The 20,203-nt window shown below is 36.2% G+C and overlaps 2 protein-coding genes and 2 long non-coding RNA genes across 4 annotated transcripts; 1 reads left to right on the top strand and 3 right to left on the bottom strand.

The window, feature by feature from the left end:
• Nucleotides 1-6,258: 6,258 nt before the first annotated feature.
• Nucleotides 6,259-7,453, bottom strand: LOC110228417. The gene is made up of 3 exons (XR_002331968.1): nt 7,085-7,453; nt 6,647-6,770; nt 6,259-6,555 (listed from the first exon to the last, which is right to left on the bottom strand). It is a non-coding gene; the product is annotated as an uncharacterized LOC110228417 (long non-coding RNA).
• A 2,076-nt stretch (nt 7,454-9,529) lies between these two features.
• LOC9299556 lies at nt 9,530-12,213 on the top strand. Its single transcript, XM_021025811.1, has one exon. The coding sequence runs from the start codon at nt 9,718-9,720 to the stop codon at nt 12,067-12,069; it is 2,352 nt and encodes a 783-aa protein (XP_020881470.1). The 5' UTR covers nt 9,530-9,717; the 3' UTR covers nt 12,070-12,213.
• Nucleotides 12,214-12,518: 305 nt separating this feature from the next.
• LOC110228415 lies at nt 12,519-13,859 on the bottom strand. The gene is made up of 2 exons (XR_002331967.1): nt 13,453-13,859; nt 12,519-13,251 (listed from the first exon to the last, which is right to left on the bottom strand). It is a non-coding gene; the product is annotated as an uncharacterized LOC110228415 (long non-coding RNA).
• A 596-nt stretch (nt 13,860-14,455) lies between these two features.
• On the bottom strand, nt 14,456-15,790 carry LOC9299555 (probable disease resistance protein At5g45440). The gene is given in 2 exon segments (XM_021016217.1): nt 14,456-15,177; nt 15,180-15,790. Coding segments are annotated over 2 exon segments (1,023 nt in total). The 5' UTR covers nt 15,664-15,790; the 3' UTR covers nt 14,456-14,638.
• Between the last annotated feature and the right edge of the window lie 4,413 nt (nt 15,791-20,203).

Genomic DNA, 20,203 nt, shown 5'->3' with positions numbered 1-20,203 from the left:
GATGTGTCTTCCAAAATCACATGGTGGAATTGGTTTCCGTGATATTCAGCTCTTTAATCAAGCTCTCTTGGCTAAACAGGCTTGGAGAATTTTGTATTTCCCTGACTGCACTTTCTCTAAAGTTCTTAAGAGTAGATATTTTCCAGACTGCAGTTTTTTGGAAGCTTGCCTTGGTCAGAGACCTTCTTTTGGCTGGAAAAGTATTCTCCATGGAAGAGACTTGATGTGTAAAGGTGTTATGAAAAAGGTGGGGAATGGTTCTTCTCTTTTTGTTTGGGTTGATAGATGGATGGAAGATGAAGATGGTCTCAGAGCTCCCTGGATTAAGAATGATTTCTTTGATCCAGGGCTAAAGGTTAAGGATCTTATTGACTTTGATAGGAGAGATTGGAACATTGACAAGCTAGAGGAACATTTCTTCCCTGATGACGTTAGGAAAATAAGGGCAGTGAAGCCTGTGGTTTTTGTGGAAGACTTTTGGGTGTGGAAACTTAACAAGAGTGGGGATTTTACGGTTAAGTCTGCTTATTGGCTTGCGGTTGAGTCCAATGTGAACTCGCTTATTCATGTGGCAGGTATTCAGCCTTCCCTAAATCCCCTTAAGGAACAGGTTTGGAAGATAGCAACTGATCCAAAGATCAAGGTTTTTTTGTGGAAATTGCTTAGTGGTGCTCTTCCTGTTGCTGACTTACTCTCTCATAGAGGTATAAAGGTGGACGGTAGATGCCAGTCTTGCGGTCTTGAAGGAGAATCTATTGAACATGCTATTTTCACTTGCACTTTATCAAGACAGATATGGGCCTTATCAGATTATCCAATGCCAGATTTTGGGATGCACTCAGGTTCTCTCTATTCCCTCATTCACCATTTTCTCATTAACAGAGACAACAAAAAATGGCCAAGTGAGTTAAGAAAAAGTTTTCTTTGGATCATTTGGAGAATTTGGAAAAACATAAACCTATTTTTCTTTGAAGGGATAAGGTTTTCTGCCTTAAAGTCTGTCCAGAAAATAAAAAATGATGTGGAGGAATGGTTTCTGGCCCAGATTGTTCAAAAAGAGGATTCATCCTTGTCCTCCAGTCAGGAAGAAGAGATACTGCCCCTGTTGTCCCGGAAGAAAGTGTTAGTGTTTGAACTGCTCCGTCCCATGGCTGGTTGAAATGTAATGTAGGTGTTGCTTGGTCGAGAAGGAACTCCTTGGCTGGTGGTGCTTGGGTTTTAAGGGATGAACATGGTATTGTTTTGCTTCACAGCCGTAGGGCTTTTCCAAATGTCATCTCTAAGGATGAGGCCAAGTTACTTTGTCTAATATGGGCAATTGAAAGCATGAGCAGCCACCACTTAAACAAGGTTATTTTTGCGTGTGAGGAGTCGGATTTGGTAGGTGCTGTCCTACGTCCAAATGCTTGGCCTTCCTTCAGATATCATGCAGGTGAAATTTGGAGAGCCTTGAGGTTAATTCAGGATTGGAGATTGGTTGTGGATCCTTCTTCAGCAAACAGAGGAGCTAGTCTCATTGCGAAAAGCGTCACCTCGGAGTGCAGGCTGCAGTCCTATGTAGCGGCGTGGCATCCGTTTTGGCTCAATTTCCTTGTTCGAAGATGAGAGAGTGTAATCCTCTATCTATGCTTTTGGTTTTGCTGTTGTTACTGCTCCTTGTTGAGAGTATTTCTTTTGTAAAGGCCCTTCCCATAAGGTGTCTTCTGTAGCAGGGTTTACCTTGGCTAGGACTCAATGGCTTTTGTACAGTACTACTTTCCTTTGAGATTAATATATTGACAAAAAAAAAAATTAGTTCATTCACATGTATATTTGTGTGTGTGGTTTACTGCGCTTCATCAATAATTGCCATTGCATCTTTCAGATGTCTTTCATGACTTACATGCATGACTGGATTAATAATGATGTAGGAGTAGCAGAAAATAATGTCTGATCTATTTAACATCTCCTACATAGCAAATTATGAACACCCTAAAAGAAAGTTAGAAAGTACTAGATTTTAACCCGCGGTACACCGCGGGGCTATATTTTCTTAAAAAAATCAAAATGTAATTTGTTTGATAGATTATTTTGATTGTTAATTTTAGGATTTCACCCGTGGTATACGATCTTTTATAAATATCAACCCAAACCCGTCCCATCATATTACCCGTCCCGTGAAATTAAACATTATTTAGTTATTTTTCTTTTTAATAATACTTTTATTTAAAAGCTATATAATTCAAGTCAATTTAAAAATTTCTTTTAAATGGTTCCCATAAGATATATATACATATATATTAAATTTGTATAGAGTTGAAATAATATTAATATTACAAATTTTTTATATAATTTAAATATTATAAATATTTTTAAAAATATGTAATATATATTTTTTGTTATTGAATAAGAGGATATTATGTGTAAGAAATGTAGAAAATAAGAGTTTAATATTTTTATTATGGAGTCGCAAAAAAAATCTTTTATTTCTATACATGTTATTCATTTATTAATAATAAAAGAAAACAAATCCTTTAAATTAGATATTAACTAAAATAAACGCACCATAATTACTTATTAAGTAACAACCAATAAATTTCACCAAAAAATAGGTAACAACCAATAAATTCTAAACGCAGTAATTAAAGAATGAGATATTAAAAAAAAAATATCAAATAAGATATAAGAATCTTAAAATAATTGAAAATCTAAATAATTTAATTGTTAGTGTCGATTTTAATGCCTTCATTAATGTGGATTTTTTTTTTTACAGAGAAATATTTCCTAAAGATTATCACATTAATGACTCAGAAAATTAAGGAAGATATGAATTTATGATTCTCCAAATCGTATTGGTAATATCTTTAAGTAATATTTTTCAAATTTAAATAATTAATGCCAATGGCATTCATCCGTAAATAAGGTCCAACTCCAGGATTTATTTGCTAAAAGTCATTCAAAAATGTATATATAGATTAACTAATTGAAAAATATAACCAACTAAAGTAAAGAATCTAAGTGATTGTATCACTAACCTTGGATATTGGTTCCCAATTCTACAAGGTCATCTATTTCTTGAATTGTACTAATTGAATATAGGCATGGACTATTTGCAATCTTGTCGACATTCACGTAGTTTAGGATTTTTAGATATTATTCTGGCAAAACAAATTACATCTATATATACATTTTTGGATGACTTTTAGCAAATGAATCCTGGAGTTAGAATGTATTTACAATGGAATGCCACTGGTGGGTCGGTTTATTTTAATAACGTTTGACCCGGTTTATTAAATCGGATACTTCCGAAAATTCTGCTTCTAACATTTAATGAAAAAAAATAAACAACTAGGCCCAATATTAGGCCCATCTTAATCACGTTACCTTCTTTTTATTTATTTGGCAAAACCACATTAATTAAATAATCTTAAATCACCATATAAAATCTAAACTTACCAATCTCCAAAATCTCCAAATCTAATCTTATGGGAACCATTTAAAAGAAATTTTTAAATTGACTTGAATTATATAGCTTTTAAATAAAAGTATTATTAAAAAGAAAAATAACTAAATGATGTTTAATTTTACGAGACGGGTAATATGATGGGACGGGTTTGGGTTGATATTTATAAAAGATAGTATACCACGGGTGAAATCCTAAAATTAACAATCAAAATAATCTATCAAACAAATTACATTTTGATTTTTTTAAGAAAATATAGCCCCGCGGTGTACCGCGGGTTAAAATCTAGTTAGGATTACATATCAGTATATACATGGTTAAGCCGTTTGAATATAGTTTTTTTATTTTCATTGATAACCCCGCTAATTTGTGAATGTGTTCTCCTAGAAAAAAAAAACAGTACGATCAAGAAGAGATAACACTAACTTATATAAAAATAATCTAAAAGTATAATAAAAATTGTAATCAATACAAACTAAATTGAAAACTTACAAAGCATAATTTTTCTTACGATTTTTGCACGGTGAATTAGCAACCAAGTGGTTGCTGAACAAGGCATTGCCAGAAATTTTCTAGTAGCAATGGGGGACTCAAGCTGAGCACAATGGATGTTCACACTGGAGCGACTGAGACTGCTATTAAACTACATATTTTTGCTCTAATTTAACGTCAAAAATATTTATGAGATAATTTAGTTGACGTCTGTTTGTTTTTTATTATTTGAATATTGATTAAATTCTCGTTGTGCTAATGTAAAAGCAGATCATCTGGCACGAAAAATTCGTACATAACCGTTTCATATCACTTATGTAAACAACATTCCAAAGGAATGACTCTTTTGAGCTCTATTTAATTACGGATGACAAAAAAAAAAATATTGATTAATTATTTTGGTATTAATTTATATAATAGCCATGAGTATTCTTTTAATGTTATCTTGTTACTATAAAATTGTGATTATATATGGATATTTTGACAAATTAATTGTTATTTTACATATAATCCCTACCTAAATGGCCACATATGTCTATAGGCTATACAGTGATATGTTGTACGTTAAGCGTATAAGAGCATGATTATTGGTACTATCTTAAAAATAAATCTTAGGAATATTTAAGTAATATATTTGTAAAAGTGATAGTTAAGATATAGTATTTTTGGGTTAAGATTTTTGTGTGATTAATGGTAGGTTCTTAACATGTGGTTCTTAGAAAAAAAAAATATTAATACAAAAATAAAATTTATAATTATAGAAAATTTAATAATTGTTGCAAATTAAAAAAAAATTAAAACATACATGAAATACAATTTATAACATAAATAACATAAAGCACAAATGTTTTAAACTTAATTTCTGGAATATTTTGTCCATATATGCTCGACTAAATCCTTCTTCAATTGTAGATGCATACCTCGATCACGAATTCGAGTTCTAGTGGCCATCGTATCGAAGAAATTTGAAGGCATATTTGTAGAATATGTGAAATCCACCCGTGAACTTCCTGCAGATTCCGCTTGTTCGGTAGTATCAAACAGAGTATACCCATCTCGTTCCCGTTGTGAAATATTATACATGCTCGCATAATATTTTCTATTTTTACCTTATCCCAAATAAGAGCCGGATTTTTGACAATGACAAAGCGAGCTTGCAAAACTCCAAAAACACGCTCGACATCTTTACGACAAGCTTCTTGATGGGTTGCAAATAAAGATGCTTTATCTGTTTGTGGAAGTGAAATAGATTGGATAAAGGTAGCCCATTTAGGATAAATGCCATCCGTGAGATAGTAACCCAAATGATACTCGTTCCCGTTGACTGTATAATTTACTGCTGGTGCTCGCCCTTTTAAGATGTCATCAAAAACCGGAGAGCGATCTAGAATATTGATATCGTTTAAAGTACCTGGAGGTCCAAAAAACGCATGCCATATCCAAAGATCTTGGGAAGCTACAGCCTCTAAAATGATCGTTGGTTTTCCAGAGGCACGTGTATATTGTCCTCTCCAAGAGGTAGGGAAATTCTTCCACTCCCAATGCATACAATCAATGCTTCCCATCATCCCGGGAAATCCTCGAATCTCTCCAATAAGGAGTAGTCGTTGAAGATCTTCTGCAGTGGGTTGTCGTAGGTACTCATCTCCAAAGCAATCAATAATTCCATCAACAAAATGTTCCATGCACTTCATCGAAGTGGTTGCACCTATCCGGAGGTATTCGTCAACCGCATCAGCCGCTAAACCATATGCAAGCATACGAATTGCTGCTATACACTTCTGTAGTGTAGAAAAACCATATCTTCCTGTAGCATCTCTTTTTTGTTGAAAGAATGGAATTGTGGAGAGTCGATCAACAACACGCATGAATAATGGAATTGTGGAGAGTCGATCAACAACACGCATGAATAATGGCTTGTTCATTCTAAAACGGCGTCTGAATAGATTAGGAGGGAAAGTTGGATTTTCTGCGAAATAATCGTTCCATAACTGAATGTGTCCTTCTTCTCGATTTCTTTCAATATGGACTCGTTTTTTTCTCGGTTTTGCGGTTTGTGGACGATCACCGTAAGAATACAAAGAATTATCTATTTCTTGCTGTAAAATATTACTATATTCTTCGTCCAACGCTTCTTCTAAATTGTCATGGGAAGATGATGCCATTTACAATGTAGAATTGTTTTGGATTTTTTTGAGTAAAAATAGAAGCCTTGGCGTAGAAAAGAAATTGGAGATTTTAGTTGTAGAAAAGAAAAAGAAGCCTTGGAGATTTTTGTTGCAAGTAACTGTTTTTAGAGTAGAAAAGAAATAGAAGCAAAGTAAGAGGGAAAGAGTCTGGACAATTGATATTACAAAGTGATATTACATGGTCATATTTATAGTGGACTACACAAAACATATACATGGTTAAGAAGCAAAGTGAAACATGTGGTTACAATGAATACTTGTGTCCGTGAACAAACAGAGAGGACTTGTGGTAAAAAGCAAACTCATTCAAACATGTGATTAGAATCAAGACTTGTAGTGTCCGTGTACTTGCTGGAATCTTGTCCTCTTCAACATGTCCCCTTCTTATCAACTTGTCTTTTTGCTTCACGTGTTGCTAGTGAAGCAACTTGTCTATCATGCACAAAAACACAAACGTGTTACCATCACATTTGATAATGAAGCAAGATTATGCATCTGATTCTATGCATTTTCATACGCATACCCTTGCTCATTATCACAACTCCACTTGTTTCTCCTGCACTTCAACTCTGGCTGCAGTAAGCTCCAAAAGCTGTGGTTTCCACTTCAACTTATGTTGCTATGTTGACCAGTGAGTTGAAATTCTCCTTCAAAGTAAAAATTTCAATTAGGCAATGACATAATATTACAACTAAAATGATATATGGTCATAGTATAAAAATATGTTTTTATCTGAACCTTTTCTAACTAATTTCTTAAATTTATGAAGCACAAAGACATTTCTTTTTCCAGGTGGCTGGACAGAACAGCAAATCACAATCAGTTAAGAACCCTAACATCATAGAATACTAATTTTGCTATTAATTTCTCTCCCAATTGTGAAAACCCTAATTTTCTACACATCCATAAACCCTAATTTACGATGTACTAATGAAATCAGAGAAATTACAGAGATTCGTACCCTTTCTCATGTAGATCATGATACAGACAGATCAAAAACGCAATCCCCACTCATTTCTCCTCTCAGTTCGACGGATGACGACGAGTCGGCTCGATTTCTCCGGCGGAAGCTTCGAGAATTGCAGGGATAGAGAGACGCCACCGAGAAGCTCTGATTACGTGAGATGAAACACGCAATTCCATCTCATATCTCCTCTCAATTCGTCGGATCAACAGCCTCAGAGCAGGATTTCGCCGTTTTGGTTTCGAGGAAAAGAGAGAGAGAAAAAGGTCGAGAGAGAAATAAAAAAAAAAAGAGAGAGGTTTTTTTTTTGGCTTTGTTGTTTCTTCAAATTAATCAGAGCATGACACGTGCTCATATCTAAACTCATCAACAACATCTTAAATAAGATATACATCTTAGCATTTGTTTGATCTATTCATTAAATTTTAAAAAAAATTCCCCTAAGACATGTCTAAGATACCTCCGATAATCCTGCTCTAACATACTTTAGAACACTAATATAGTTGTTCGCAATTCAGCTTTTGAATTTATACATCTTAATACTAATAGTCTTTTTTTTTGTGAAGTAATGTTAAATTATATCAAAAGAACAAAACAACGTATCTGAATTTCACCTTCATATTTCGAGCTTCCATCCCCTCGGATAGTGCTTAACCGATTCCGAATGTTGTTGTCAATGAGTTTGTATCTTGTCAATGAGTTTGTATCTTGTCAATGATTCTAATATTTCACTAGGATTTAATTATTTGATTTTTTTTTAATTCTTTTTATAAACTAATGAATTTGCTGTGTATAATATTTTCTGTTGTATACCGCGGATCATATGCGTTGTATCTAAAAAATAAAAATTTTAAGTTGTATTTATTTTGTTTAGTGTTTAAGATTGTATAATTGTATTTTGATTTGTTAATTCTAAGATTTCACCCGTGGTATATTGTCCCATATTAATATCGACTCAAACCCATCCCACCATATAATTCTGTCCTGTGAAATTAAACATCATTTTGTAATTTTTTTAATAACACTTTTATTTAAAAGACATATAATTCTAATCAATTTAAAAGTTTGCTTTCAAATGGTTTTCATAATATATATAAATATATATATATATATATATATTTTAAATTAAGTGTTTTTGGACCAACCCGTAAAAATAATTTACAATTGTATTTTGATTTGTTAATTTTAGGATTTCACCCGTGGTATATTCTCCCATTTTAGATAATTGTAGAAATTAAGAAAAGATCTGAATGACTCAATTTCGGGTCAGAATATAAAAAAAAACGACCTGATTAATTGCGCAATTTGTTTTTCAAAATGTTAATATAAATTGCACACATACTTTTTTTCTTTATCAACTGAGTAATATAAGTCTGTTTAAAAATAATTTGAATTATAACATATGCAGAAAAAACTAAAATTTACTATATGTATATATTATAATAATTCAAAATAATTTAAATATAACATCAAATAAAAGTGAAATGAGAATCATATATTTATGTTTAAACTAATTAGAGAGATTTTAGGAAATTCGCTCAAATTTTGTTATATTAGCATTAAATCATCATATTTGATTTCCTTATCTATAAAAATCGTAAAGAATATACCATAAATTAAGAGTTTAGATATAATAATTAGTTGAGAAATATATATATTTTAGATTTTATTAATTAATTTCATTTTTGAATTTTGCCAAAATTTAAGGAAAGATCCGATTGAAGATTTCCGGATCAAAATCAGAAAAAAAATCCGACCCGATGAGAGAGCAAAAATGTAATTCAAAAATGTTAAGTAGATATATATTTAGTAATAACTACATATATATACGAAATCAATCATTTAAATTGGTAGGATTATTTTTGGAAAGTCTCATTATTTGTATCCAAAAGACTTAATTAAGGGTAAAAATCCGGGTCAAAATTAAAAAAAAAAACAAAACAAAACTGACCCAAAAAAGAGCAAATATGTACTTTAGATTGTACACATATTTTTTTCTTTATTGATTGAGTAATATATGTCCGTTTTAAAAAATTTGAAACATAGCATATGTAGAAAAAAATCTAAAATTTTATTAACTATATATATATTTTATAATAATTAAAAATAATATAAATATAAATCAATTAAAAGTGAAATGAGAATCATATATTTTTGTTTAAATTAGGTAGAGAAGTTTTAGGAAATTAGCTCAAATTTATTATATTAGCATTAAATCATCATATTTGGTTTCCTTATATATAAATATCAGAAAGAATATGCCATAAATAAAGAGTTTGGGTGTAGTAATTAGTTGAGAAAATATATATTTTTAGAATTTATTAATTAATTTCGTTTTTGAATTTTGCCAAAAAATAAGGAAAGATGCGATTGAAGATTTCCGGGTCAAAATAAAAAAAAATCCGACCCGATTGGAAAGAGCAAATTTGTACTTCAAAAATGTTAAGTAGAAGATTCAACTATTTCGTGATTGTAGTATTTATTAAGCCCATTACCCTTCTAATATTAAATCGCAAAAAAAAATGACCAGAGGACTTTTGATTGAAAAAAGTCAACGGCTGAATGTTGGTAAATCTTAGTCTCTCTGAATCCAAACATTCATCACAGTAATTAATCAGAAGAAGACGAAGATGGTACAAGTGATTCCCGCACATATCAAAGATGTCTGGGACGCCTGGAACATCAGAGGAATTGTAATTCTCAGTCTCTCGATTCAGACAATTCTCATCATCTTAGCACCATTGAGGAAAAGAACATCCAACAGGTTCCTGGCTTTAGTCCTGTGGTTGTCTTATCTCTTAGCAGATTGGTCTGCAAACTTTGTGATTGGACTTATCGCCAAGAATCAAGGGAAAGAATTGAAGCCAGATGATCCTCCTCAAGACCAGCAGCTCATGGCTTTGTGGGCACCGTTCTTGCTCTTACATCTTGGTGGACCAGACACAATCACTGCATACTCTCTTGAGGACAATGCTCTTTGGCACAGACACTTTCTTGGCCTGGCTTTACAGGCTCTTTCAGGTGCATATGTTGTTATCCAATCTCTACCTAATCCTCTTTGGGTGATCATACTGCTTTTGTTCATTGCTGGGACCTTAAAGTATCTGGAAAGGACGATCGCCTTGTATCTCGCGAGCTCAGACAAGTTCAGGGGTTCAATGCTCGAGGTTCCTGATTCGGATCCCGATGAGACCCACCGCCCGAGAAAAGAAGACTCGATGCCTACTGAAAACAACATGCAAGAGTATGGGAGACAAATAAGACCATTAAGGCTAGAAAAGCCTGCTGGAGATTTGGCACCCCTCGATATCCTTCAGTTTGCTTTCTGGTTCTTCAATAACTTCAGGAGTCTTATGGTCAATAACATCTTTAGCTCTGACCAAAGAGAAGAGAGCAGGGAATTCTTCAGTAAGTTAACAGACGAAGAAGCTTTGAGGATTTTAGAGATGGAGCTCGGTTTTATCTACGAAGGTTTATACACAAAAGTTTCGGTTCTTCATACTTGGGTTGGAGCTTTGACTCGAACTATAGCTTTGGGATCTCTTCTGTCAGCATTCTGCATGTTTCATTATAGACCCAAGAAGAGCCATGAGTTTCATAGAGCAGATATCGTGATCACCTACACTTTGTTCTTAGTTGGAATAGCTCTGGATCTTGTATCTCTCCTCATGATCCTGCCCTCAGACTGGACATTTGCTGTTATCAGTAGGATAAACGAAGACGAAGTAGACAGCGGCTCATGGATAGACCCCGCACTCAAGTGGTTCCTTGGTTTGAAGCAGCTGCACTGGAAGAAGCAAAAAAGCTGTGGAGGACTCAATCATGAGGTGCTTAACACGCCGTTTCTAATCCAAAGATGGGCAGGAAGCATCAAGCTGTTCAACTTTATTGCATACTCTGTGAAAGCAGATATAGAGAGGATCCATGATGTCAAGGGTAGAACACGTCGGCTTGTGTGGAAAGCCATACTTCACCCTTTCATTTACGCTATCAACACCTTCAGGAAATTGTTCGAAACAATCGCTATTTGGCATCATGATCTTCAGCAGTATATAAGATATGTCATCAATATGTTGTCAAGAAAAAATCCAGTAACTCGTTGTATTATCATTTTTGTTGAGTTCTGGTTAATGATACCTCACTTCTTCACGTTAATTGGCAACTACATTACCGACTTCCTCGGCATTAATGATCTGCTGGATGAGATCATTCTGATAAGATCTGTACACAGTGAACCCTTGACAAAAGAGCTGTGGGTTTTCATATTTACTCAGCTTAAATCCAAACTTCAGCGTCCAGACAAAGAGAGAAGCAAAACAAAAGCCGGAAGGAAAGGATGGGCTTCTGACATCAACGAGTTAGGAATGGCGGATACAAAACGACTGGTGCGTTATATAGCAGATGTTGATTACGACCGAAGCCTTATGCAGTGGCATATAGCAACTGAGCTATGTTACCAAGAAGAAGCGTCCACTAAAGAGAACTGTGATGACCGTGAGTTCAGCAAAATCCTCTCAGACTACATGATGTATCTGTTGATTATGCAGCCAAAGCTGATGTCGGAGGTTGCAGGGATAGGGAAGATCAGGTTTAGAGACACGTTGGCCGAAGCTGAAAAATTCTATAAGAGGCGGCATATTGAGAACTCGAGTGTGAAAAGAGCAAGCCATGAGATTCTTTCGGTCAGGATAGAGATTCAACCAAGGAATGTTAAGGGAAACGAAAGCAAATCTGTGTTGTTCGAGGCTAGGGCACTGGCGAAAGAACTCAACAAGATGCGTGAAGAAAACATGTGGAGTGTAGTAAGCAAAGTGTGGATGGAGTTGCTATTCCACGCAGCATGCAATTGTGATGCTACAGCGCGTATGGAACAGCTTAGCAAAGGAGGAGAGCTCCTCGTTTTTGTTTGGCTAGCATTGGCTCACCTTGGCCTTGGAGGTCAGTTGGGTTCATCAGCAACGGAGACGTCCGAAACAAACTGAATGTAAGGGATATTGATTGAGTTGCATGTATCATTTTCAACTGTTGCTTCTGTATTGAATACTTTGTGCACAACTTGAGCTATCTTATGTCTTTAGTGAAGTAAGTGCCTGGAATCAAATATGAACAATAAGAATAAATTTTCACTTCTTTGCTTGCAACTTTTAGTCAATGACGTTGATAGAAACATGAAGATGTATGTTTAAACTTAGATGTGCAAACTTAGATATGTAAAGCTAATCATATATGTTTAAACTTAGCAAAATGAAAATCTAAAGAACATTTAGAATAACTGGATAAGTATAATTTTTCCAGTTCAGGATACGTTACTGATGACTGATCAACAACAACCCCAATAACCATGTATGACGAGCTAGACCTCCAACATGAACAACTGATTACTAACAATTTGAAAAATCCTAATAGATTAGGATGTGGCAATTAGCAAGGGTTGTCGTTCAACGAACTATTGAGGGATATACTCTTAACACAAAAGTTCTACATTTTTCTTTCATGCTTCAACTCACATTACCAGCAGCGAAACACTCACCAGTAGATGTTTAAATGAAATGAAGGCACTCTCATCAGCCATAATAAAACACATTTTTGAGATACAACCAAGTATCACATAATAAGCAAAGCAAGCGCTCCACTCTTCACAAACAACAACACTTGAAAGCCAAACCAGCAAGAAATCTTTGGAAAATTAGAAAGCAAACACAAGAAAAAGGAAAGACAGCTTGAGAAACCAAAAAACTCACTTCTTGATAGGGCTTGTGCAAGATTCCAATTCCATCAGAGGGGAGAGACTAACTAACTTGTGGGCATTGATACTACTTCTCCAGTAGAAAAGTACACGTCGATGTGTATGGAAGGCTATACTTCACTCTTTCATTTCCACTATCAAAAATCCAGCATCTAGAGAGGCAGGAGATAAGCACAACAAAAGCTGAAAAGGAAAGGATGGGCTTCTGGAAACACCAATTTAGAAATGACGAATCCACAACCGGAGCCTTATACTGTGGCAACTGAGCTGTGTTACCAAGAAGAAACATCCAGTGAAGAGAAGTGTGACGACAGTGTCAGCAAAATCCTCTAGGACTAGATGATATATATATATATATATCTTGGTTGGTTATGCAGGTGCAAACGAGTGCTGATGTTAGAGGTCCATCCTTGAGTGCCTGCAATTCACCAATATTGTTTGCAAATTCATGAATATAAGATATAATAGTGCTGTTCAACATCAAACTCAATAACACAGTATGATGATCAAAGAGCCTATAAATTATACATCTTCCTTATCATTAGACAAACACAGACATCAAATCTAACACTATCATTTATATTAGTCAGCCATAGAAAAGGGCTTCTCAATCAGTAACCCAGATAAATTTGTTGTGAACCAGCCAATGAATTCAAACTTCCACCACAAACGCCAAGAACAATATAATCATCAAAATTTATTTTCACCAGAAGGTAGATGATGATGAGAGCTAAACAAACAAAGGACCTATATGATCGTTGGTCAAGATTTTATACTGTGCTAGAAATTGATAACGAAGAAGTGTATGATACTTTTGCCAACGAAAAGATCACAAATTTCATGGCTATAATCTCTAGCACAGTAAGCTGAACAAATGTATCATCTTCAGCAAAGTTTGAAGTAAACGGACAATTTGGCTCGGAAATTAGGGTTTCGGAAGAGGAAATCGCACTGCCCTCTCTCTCTCTCTGCCTAAAATCGGAAGTTTATCGTTTCCGAATCAGCGAGAGTTTTCTTCTCTATGAAAGGAATAAAAAACAAAAAAAATAAACGCCGTCACAATCACTCTTATCCGTTAAAACGGAGACGCTTCCTCGGTTATGACTTTATTTAACGGAGCCGTGTCTTTAACAGAGAAATGAAACGCTGCGTTTCATCTCACAGTTGAGAGATGTGGAGATCGGTCACAGCTTATGTGTTTTGTTCACTGAACATGAACATGAACTCTTAGTTCAGCTCACTGAACATGAACTCCCACAGTTTTTTCGTCATCCAATGTAGGTGTCTAAAACCAAGCAACCAGTTGAAAAATTGATCTTACAATGATAGATCTTCGTCCTGGTTGTCCTTGAAGCTACTAAGTGCGGCACATGTCCAGTCCGAGGAAGGAAACAAGAGGATCATAGATCGATATTGGTTTTCTTCTGCGTTGTCCATCCTTTTTGTTGTTGTGTGGTTGCTTCCTTATTGTTTTCCAATTGATGGCTTGCTGGTATGGTTTCAACTTTCAAGTGTTGTTGTTTGTGAGCAATTGAATTAAAGAGTTTTCGAGTGTTTGCTTTGCTTATCTTGCGATACGTTTTGTGGTTCTAAAGAAGATATACAATGTCTACATCTACAAGTGCAGAGAACACAAGGAACTATCTCTTATCTTTCAGACACTTAACTCGAGAAACATTGAAGAAACTCTACTTGGAGATTCTGGTTTATTGATACAGCAGAAATACAAACAGACAACATTAAACCAGAGAAACACAAACAAGGATTGATGACACAATAAAAAGGGCTCTGCAATCTTCTAAAGTCTACAGAGGTTGAGTAGTTTTATTCTCTTCTGAAGTGGGGTTGTTGACTGAGTAGTTAGAACCGTTCTGGTCAGCTTTTTCATTTTCAAGCAACACAGGATCAAGTTTAGCCAGCAGTCTAGCAGCCAGAGGAAGACCACGAGACTTGTTCATCAGCTCATCTATACATTTCTTGTCGTTCCTTGGAGGCTCTTTCTCTCTCTTTAAGATCATTGCTTCGTATATCTTCCAAACACTGTAAGAATCAGACAGCGGCCAAAGACAATGAATCTCATGTTTCTCTGCAACTAATTTCTTCGCTAGATTCTCATCTCTGGTCGTGTATATGACTCTCCCACCAGATCCTGTAGGGAATCCATCTGAAAGATACTTTCCCCATTGCTTCTCCTCACCGTCCTGAAGCACCTCGTTCCAATTATCCTCTTCTCGCACATCATCAAACACAATCATGTACTTCTTCCACCTCAGATTCAAGTGAAGTGCATAGAGCAGAGCAGAGAGCTCCTTCTCTTTCGCTGTCTCTCCATCAATTTCTCCAGCTCCCGCCTATTTGAAACTTCTTCTACTACTTCTCTACGGATGGATTCGAACATCGAATCTTCAACTCCGAGAGCCTTCAAGATCTTCTTCAACACACATATTTTCCCATCAAGTCCCTCCTTAGATTCATTGCTAAGCATGGAAACCCAAATCCATGGGGCATAAACACTCTTCACATCATAATCATTGAAGATCTTCTGGCATAATGCTGTCTTCCCAACACCGTGTTCTCCGACAATCACAAGACTCTTGAACTCCTTGTAAACCTTTTGATCCAACAAGAAGTGTTGCAATGATTTGATCTCATTCTCGAAACCATAGATTTCATAAGCCGGAAGTTCAGAATTAGTTTCCACACGATCCTCCTCCTGTTTTGTTTCTTCACCAGTTGTCCTTAACCATTCCTTGTATCTATCAGCGAACCGATGTGTGAAGTCGTTTCTGCCTACACTTGTTAATCCACGCGATGAATCTTCTTGAGTCATTTCCAAGCAAAAGTTGGAACAAAAAAAACGATTTGCAGATGAAATCAACAAGTTTTGCTTTTTCTTTTTTTTTTTTTTCCAGCAAAGAAAAAGAAGCAAGAGGAGAAAAGAAGAGAGAGAGAGATAGAAAAGTGTGAAAAAATCACTAACAAACAGTTTAATTATATTTTTTGTTTTTTAATGTATTTTGGTACATCGAAATAGCCAAGATGAATTCTAAATGTATCTGATATGTATTAAAGTTAACAAAATTGAAAGTGCTAAATGTATGTGATAATAGGCGATTCTAAAGCGATCCTCCACCGACTCTTCACCGACTCATTTTTCCGGTGATTTTCTTGCCGTTTTCTTGCGGATCTTCATCTCCGGTGACCTTGCCGGTCTAATTATTGTTGGCTGCTGTTAATATTTCATTCTTAATCCAGCAAAAATGGAGAAGGAGTTATGGGAAAAGCTACAAAATCTCAATTTAGGATCTGAAAGAGAGCCACTGCAGATGTCTTCTGAGGCTCGACGATCAAGAGACACTGATAATCGATTAAGCTTGCTTGTTAAAGCCCTAAATCCTCAACACCAGAAACCTGTCGGGATTAAAGGAGCACTCCCCAAAGCTTGGAGATTAGAAGGAAGGGTTACGAGCCGTATCAATGATGATGGTACAGTCCAATTCTTCTTTAAGGCTGAACACCATCTCCTCTCGATTCTGGAGAATGGTCCGTGGCACTTTAACTCTTGGATGCTTGCGATAGACAGATGGACCAACCGTAATTCACCTGAATTTCTTTCTAAGATCTCCTTTTGGGTCAAAATCTTACATATCCCAGAAGACTTTCGAACCGATCCAATTGTAAGAGAAGCAGGAGGAGTATTGGGACATATTGACGAAACTAAGATCCTGGAGGCTACTGCGGATTCTGAAGGAGAGGTTTGGGCTCATGTTAACATGAAGACATCTGATAGATTGATCTTTGTTAGGTCAATTATTTTTGAGCCGGGAACCCCTCCTGTTACGCTCAGATTTATATTTTCCAAGCTTCGAAAGTTCTGTTTCACTTGCGGTTCACTGTTACATGAAGCTACAAAATGTGATTATGGAGCTCCAATTCTTCAATTGGATAACATAGAGATGAGGCAAGCGATTGAACCAATGGAGGGTGTCTGTCAAGAGGAGGATGAGGCTATAAAGGAGCGCTCTGACTCTTCAGTTCAGGTCATAGGTTCTATACAACCTGCAACTACTCCTCTCTTGAAGGATACAGATAGTATGTCAATCACTCCGGCGATTACTCCCATAGCTATCAAAGAGGTTGGAAACACATCCATACCTTTAACTTGTATAAGAAGAGCTTCCTTCTCATCTATGAAAACTGGAAACTCTCTAACGAAGGATGAAGGATTACTCCTGCAAGCTCAGCCAAATACTCCGACAGAGATTGAGACTCAGTCCAATCCCACGTTGAAAGAAATGTTGGATGTAGTCAGGAGCACAATGGATAGAGGTCAAAAGAGGAAAGGGGACGCTCTGTTGAAAGATGATCAACCAGTGACTAACAGGCAAAGAACTCAACAGCCTATTGGCGATACAGGGGAGGTGGCAACCCCTAAACCACCATCTCCAAAATGAAGATATTACATTGGAATTGTCAGGGGCTTAAGAGGAACCCTCTGACAATTCCATATTTGAAAGACATCAGGAAGTCTTCTAAACCTGATGTCATGTTCCTCGTTGAAACTAAGAACGGCTATAGTTATGTGAATAACTTATGCAAGGATCTTGGCTACGCCCATAATTTTGTTGTAAATCCGGATGGGCTCAGTGGCGGAATGGCGGTTTTTTGGAATGATCGCGTTCAAATAGCTTTTTGGAGACGCCAACGCTCTATTACACTGATATGTACATATCGGAAGACGGTACTCCGCACACCTTTTGTCTCACCTATCTCTATGGACATCCGGAGAAAAAGCAGAGAAAGGAGCTGTGGAAATATATGACTAGCCTAGCAGCATTGGGTTTATATCAAAGTAAGCCTAGACTTGTTCTTGGAGATTTCAATGATATAAAGAGTAATGAGGAGAAATCTGGAGGACCTCGCAGAGCAGAGTCAAGTTTTAGAATTTTTAGACAGATGCTCAATTCCTCAGGATTACATGAAGTCAAAACGTTTGGAGGCAAGTACACTTGGATTGGACAGAGGTGTAATCACAGAGTAAAATCAAAGATTGACAAGGCTGTGGCTACTGCTGAATGGCAAGATCTGTTCCCTAAAGCTCATGTCCAATTATTACCATGGGGAGGATCAGATCATCGTCCTATTCTCCTGGATACTAGTGATAAAAAATGGCGAGGGCACAAACTCTTCAGGTATGATAATCGATGGCGATTTGAATCAGAAGTTAAAGATGAAATTCAGAGAGTTTGGCTTACACAGTGTCAAGACATTCCTGCGGCCAATTTTAATGAAGCAATTAAGAAGTTTAGAAACAGCCTCTCAAGATGGAAGTCTACACACATCAACAATTCCCAGAAAAAAATCCAAGAGCTTAAGAGGTTGTTGCATCAAGCATATGAAGCGGACCCAATCAACTATGCTCTTATTCATGATCTTAAAGCTGACCTTGCTAAAGAATACATAAATGAAGAAGAATACTGGCGCACTAAGAGTAGGGTCCAATGGCTTCAAGCAGGTGATAGAAATACTCGCTATTTTCATGCGAAAACGAAACAGAGAAGAAACTTTAATCGCATTATTTCTCTTATGGATAACACAGGAGAACTGAGGTATAAGGACGAAGATCTACATGGTATCATTGAGGAATATTTCACCAATCTCTATACTTCACAAGGGCCTCAGAATATGAGTGCTATTCTGGACTGCCTTCAGCCTAGAGTGACCACTGAAATGAATGAAAGTCTAACCAAGCCTATCACCGAAGAAGAACTATATAAAGCTCTTCAACAAATGAGCAGAGACAAATCTCCAGGACCCGATGGGTTGGGAGCAGGTTTCTACAAAGATCACTGGTCAACTATTAAAAAAGGTGTGCTTAGCTTTGCTCAGTCTTTCTTTCATCATGGAGATTTAGACCCTGCAATTAATCATACTCATATATGTCTAATCCCTAAAGTTGAGCATCCAAAAGAGGTGAAAGACTTTAGGCCTATAAGTCTATGTAATGTAGCTTATAAGCTTATTTCCAAAGTTTTGGCTGATAGGCTCAAGCCTTGGCTTCATCTTATAATCTCAGAAAATCAAACTGCGTTTATCCCGGGCCGATTAATTACCGATAATGTCCTTATTGCTCATGAATTGCTTCACTCGCTTCATATTCGAAACCTTAAATATCCCTTTATGGCTCTCAAACTGGATATTAGTAAAGCTTTTGATAAAGTTGAATGGGTTTTCATTGAAGCAATGATGAAGAGGCTGGGATTTGCAGATAAGTGGTGTTCATGGATTATGAAATGCATAACCACAGTTTTATATTCAATCCTTGTTAATGGTAATCCAGTAGGCAACATCACTCCCCAAAGAGGTATCCGTCAAGGTGATCCAATATCTCCTTATCTCTATCTTATATGCTCAGAAGGCTTATCTGCATTAATTCGAGAATTCAACTTGAAAGGCCAATTACATGGTTTTAGAGCAAGCAAAAAAGGTCCTCCAATATCGCATTTATTGTTTGCAGACGACTCACTACTTTTCTGCAAAGCTACGGATGAAGAGTGCAATACGCTGCTTCACATTCTTCATCAATACGCAGTAATATCAGGTCAGCAAGTTAATTTACAAAAATCTGCGATTACTTTTGGAAAAGGATTAACTCCGCAACAGAAAGAACATCTTAGTCATATTTTGGGGATAACTAAAATTGGAGGCTTTGGGAGATATCTTGGTTTACCAGAATTTGTTGGGAGAAGCAAATACAATGTTTTTTCTTATATACAACAAAGAATGGCTCAAAAAATGGAAAGTTGGTACTCCCAACTTCTTTCTCCTGCAGGTAAAGAAGTCCTTATCAAGGTTGTTGCTACTTTCCTCCCAGCTTATTGTATGTCATGCTTCCTCCTTCCCATGAAGCTCATTAAGCAGATAACATCGACAATACGTTGGTTCTGGTGGTCTGCATCCAAAGATCAACGTAAAATATCATGGATTGCGTGGAAGAAAATCAACAATCCAAAACAAATGGGAGGCTTGGGCATCCGTGACCTGCAACATTTCAACATAGCAATGCTGGCCAAACAAAGCTGGAGGATCTTGCAGAATCCACAATCTCTCTTAGCACAGCTATATAAGGATAAGTACTATCCAAAATCCAGCCTATTGGCAGCTGGTAATAAGAGGAGATCTAGTCATGCTTGGAGAAGTATATTGGAAGGTAACAAACTTCTTTCTAATGGGATTAAATGGATTGTTGGAAATGGGCAACACATTAATATCTGGAATGATAATTGGCTTCCATCTAACCCGCCTAGACCTGCTAAGTTGAAGGTTAATATCATGCAAAAACCAGAAGTTGTGCAGGATCTCTTGATCAC

Source organism: Arabidopsis lyrata, assembly GCF_000004255.2.
Source record: "Arabidopsis lyrata subsp. lyrata unplaced genomic scaffold ARALYscaffold_8, whole genome shotgun sequence".
NCBI classification, from domain to species: Eukaryota; Viridiplantae; Streptophyta; class Magnoliopsida; order Brassicales; family Brassicaceae; genus Arabidopsis; species Arabidopsis lyrata.
Note: the sequence above shows the minus strand (reverse complement) of the source record. Positions and strands in the feature narration are given on the sequence as shown.

Bases quoted from the DNA above. Each gene is read 5' to 3' on its own strand.
- LOC9299556 (XM_021025811.1), top strand. From the start codon at position 9,718: ATGGTACAAGTGATTCCCGCACATATCAAAGATGTCTGGGACGCCTGG.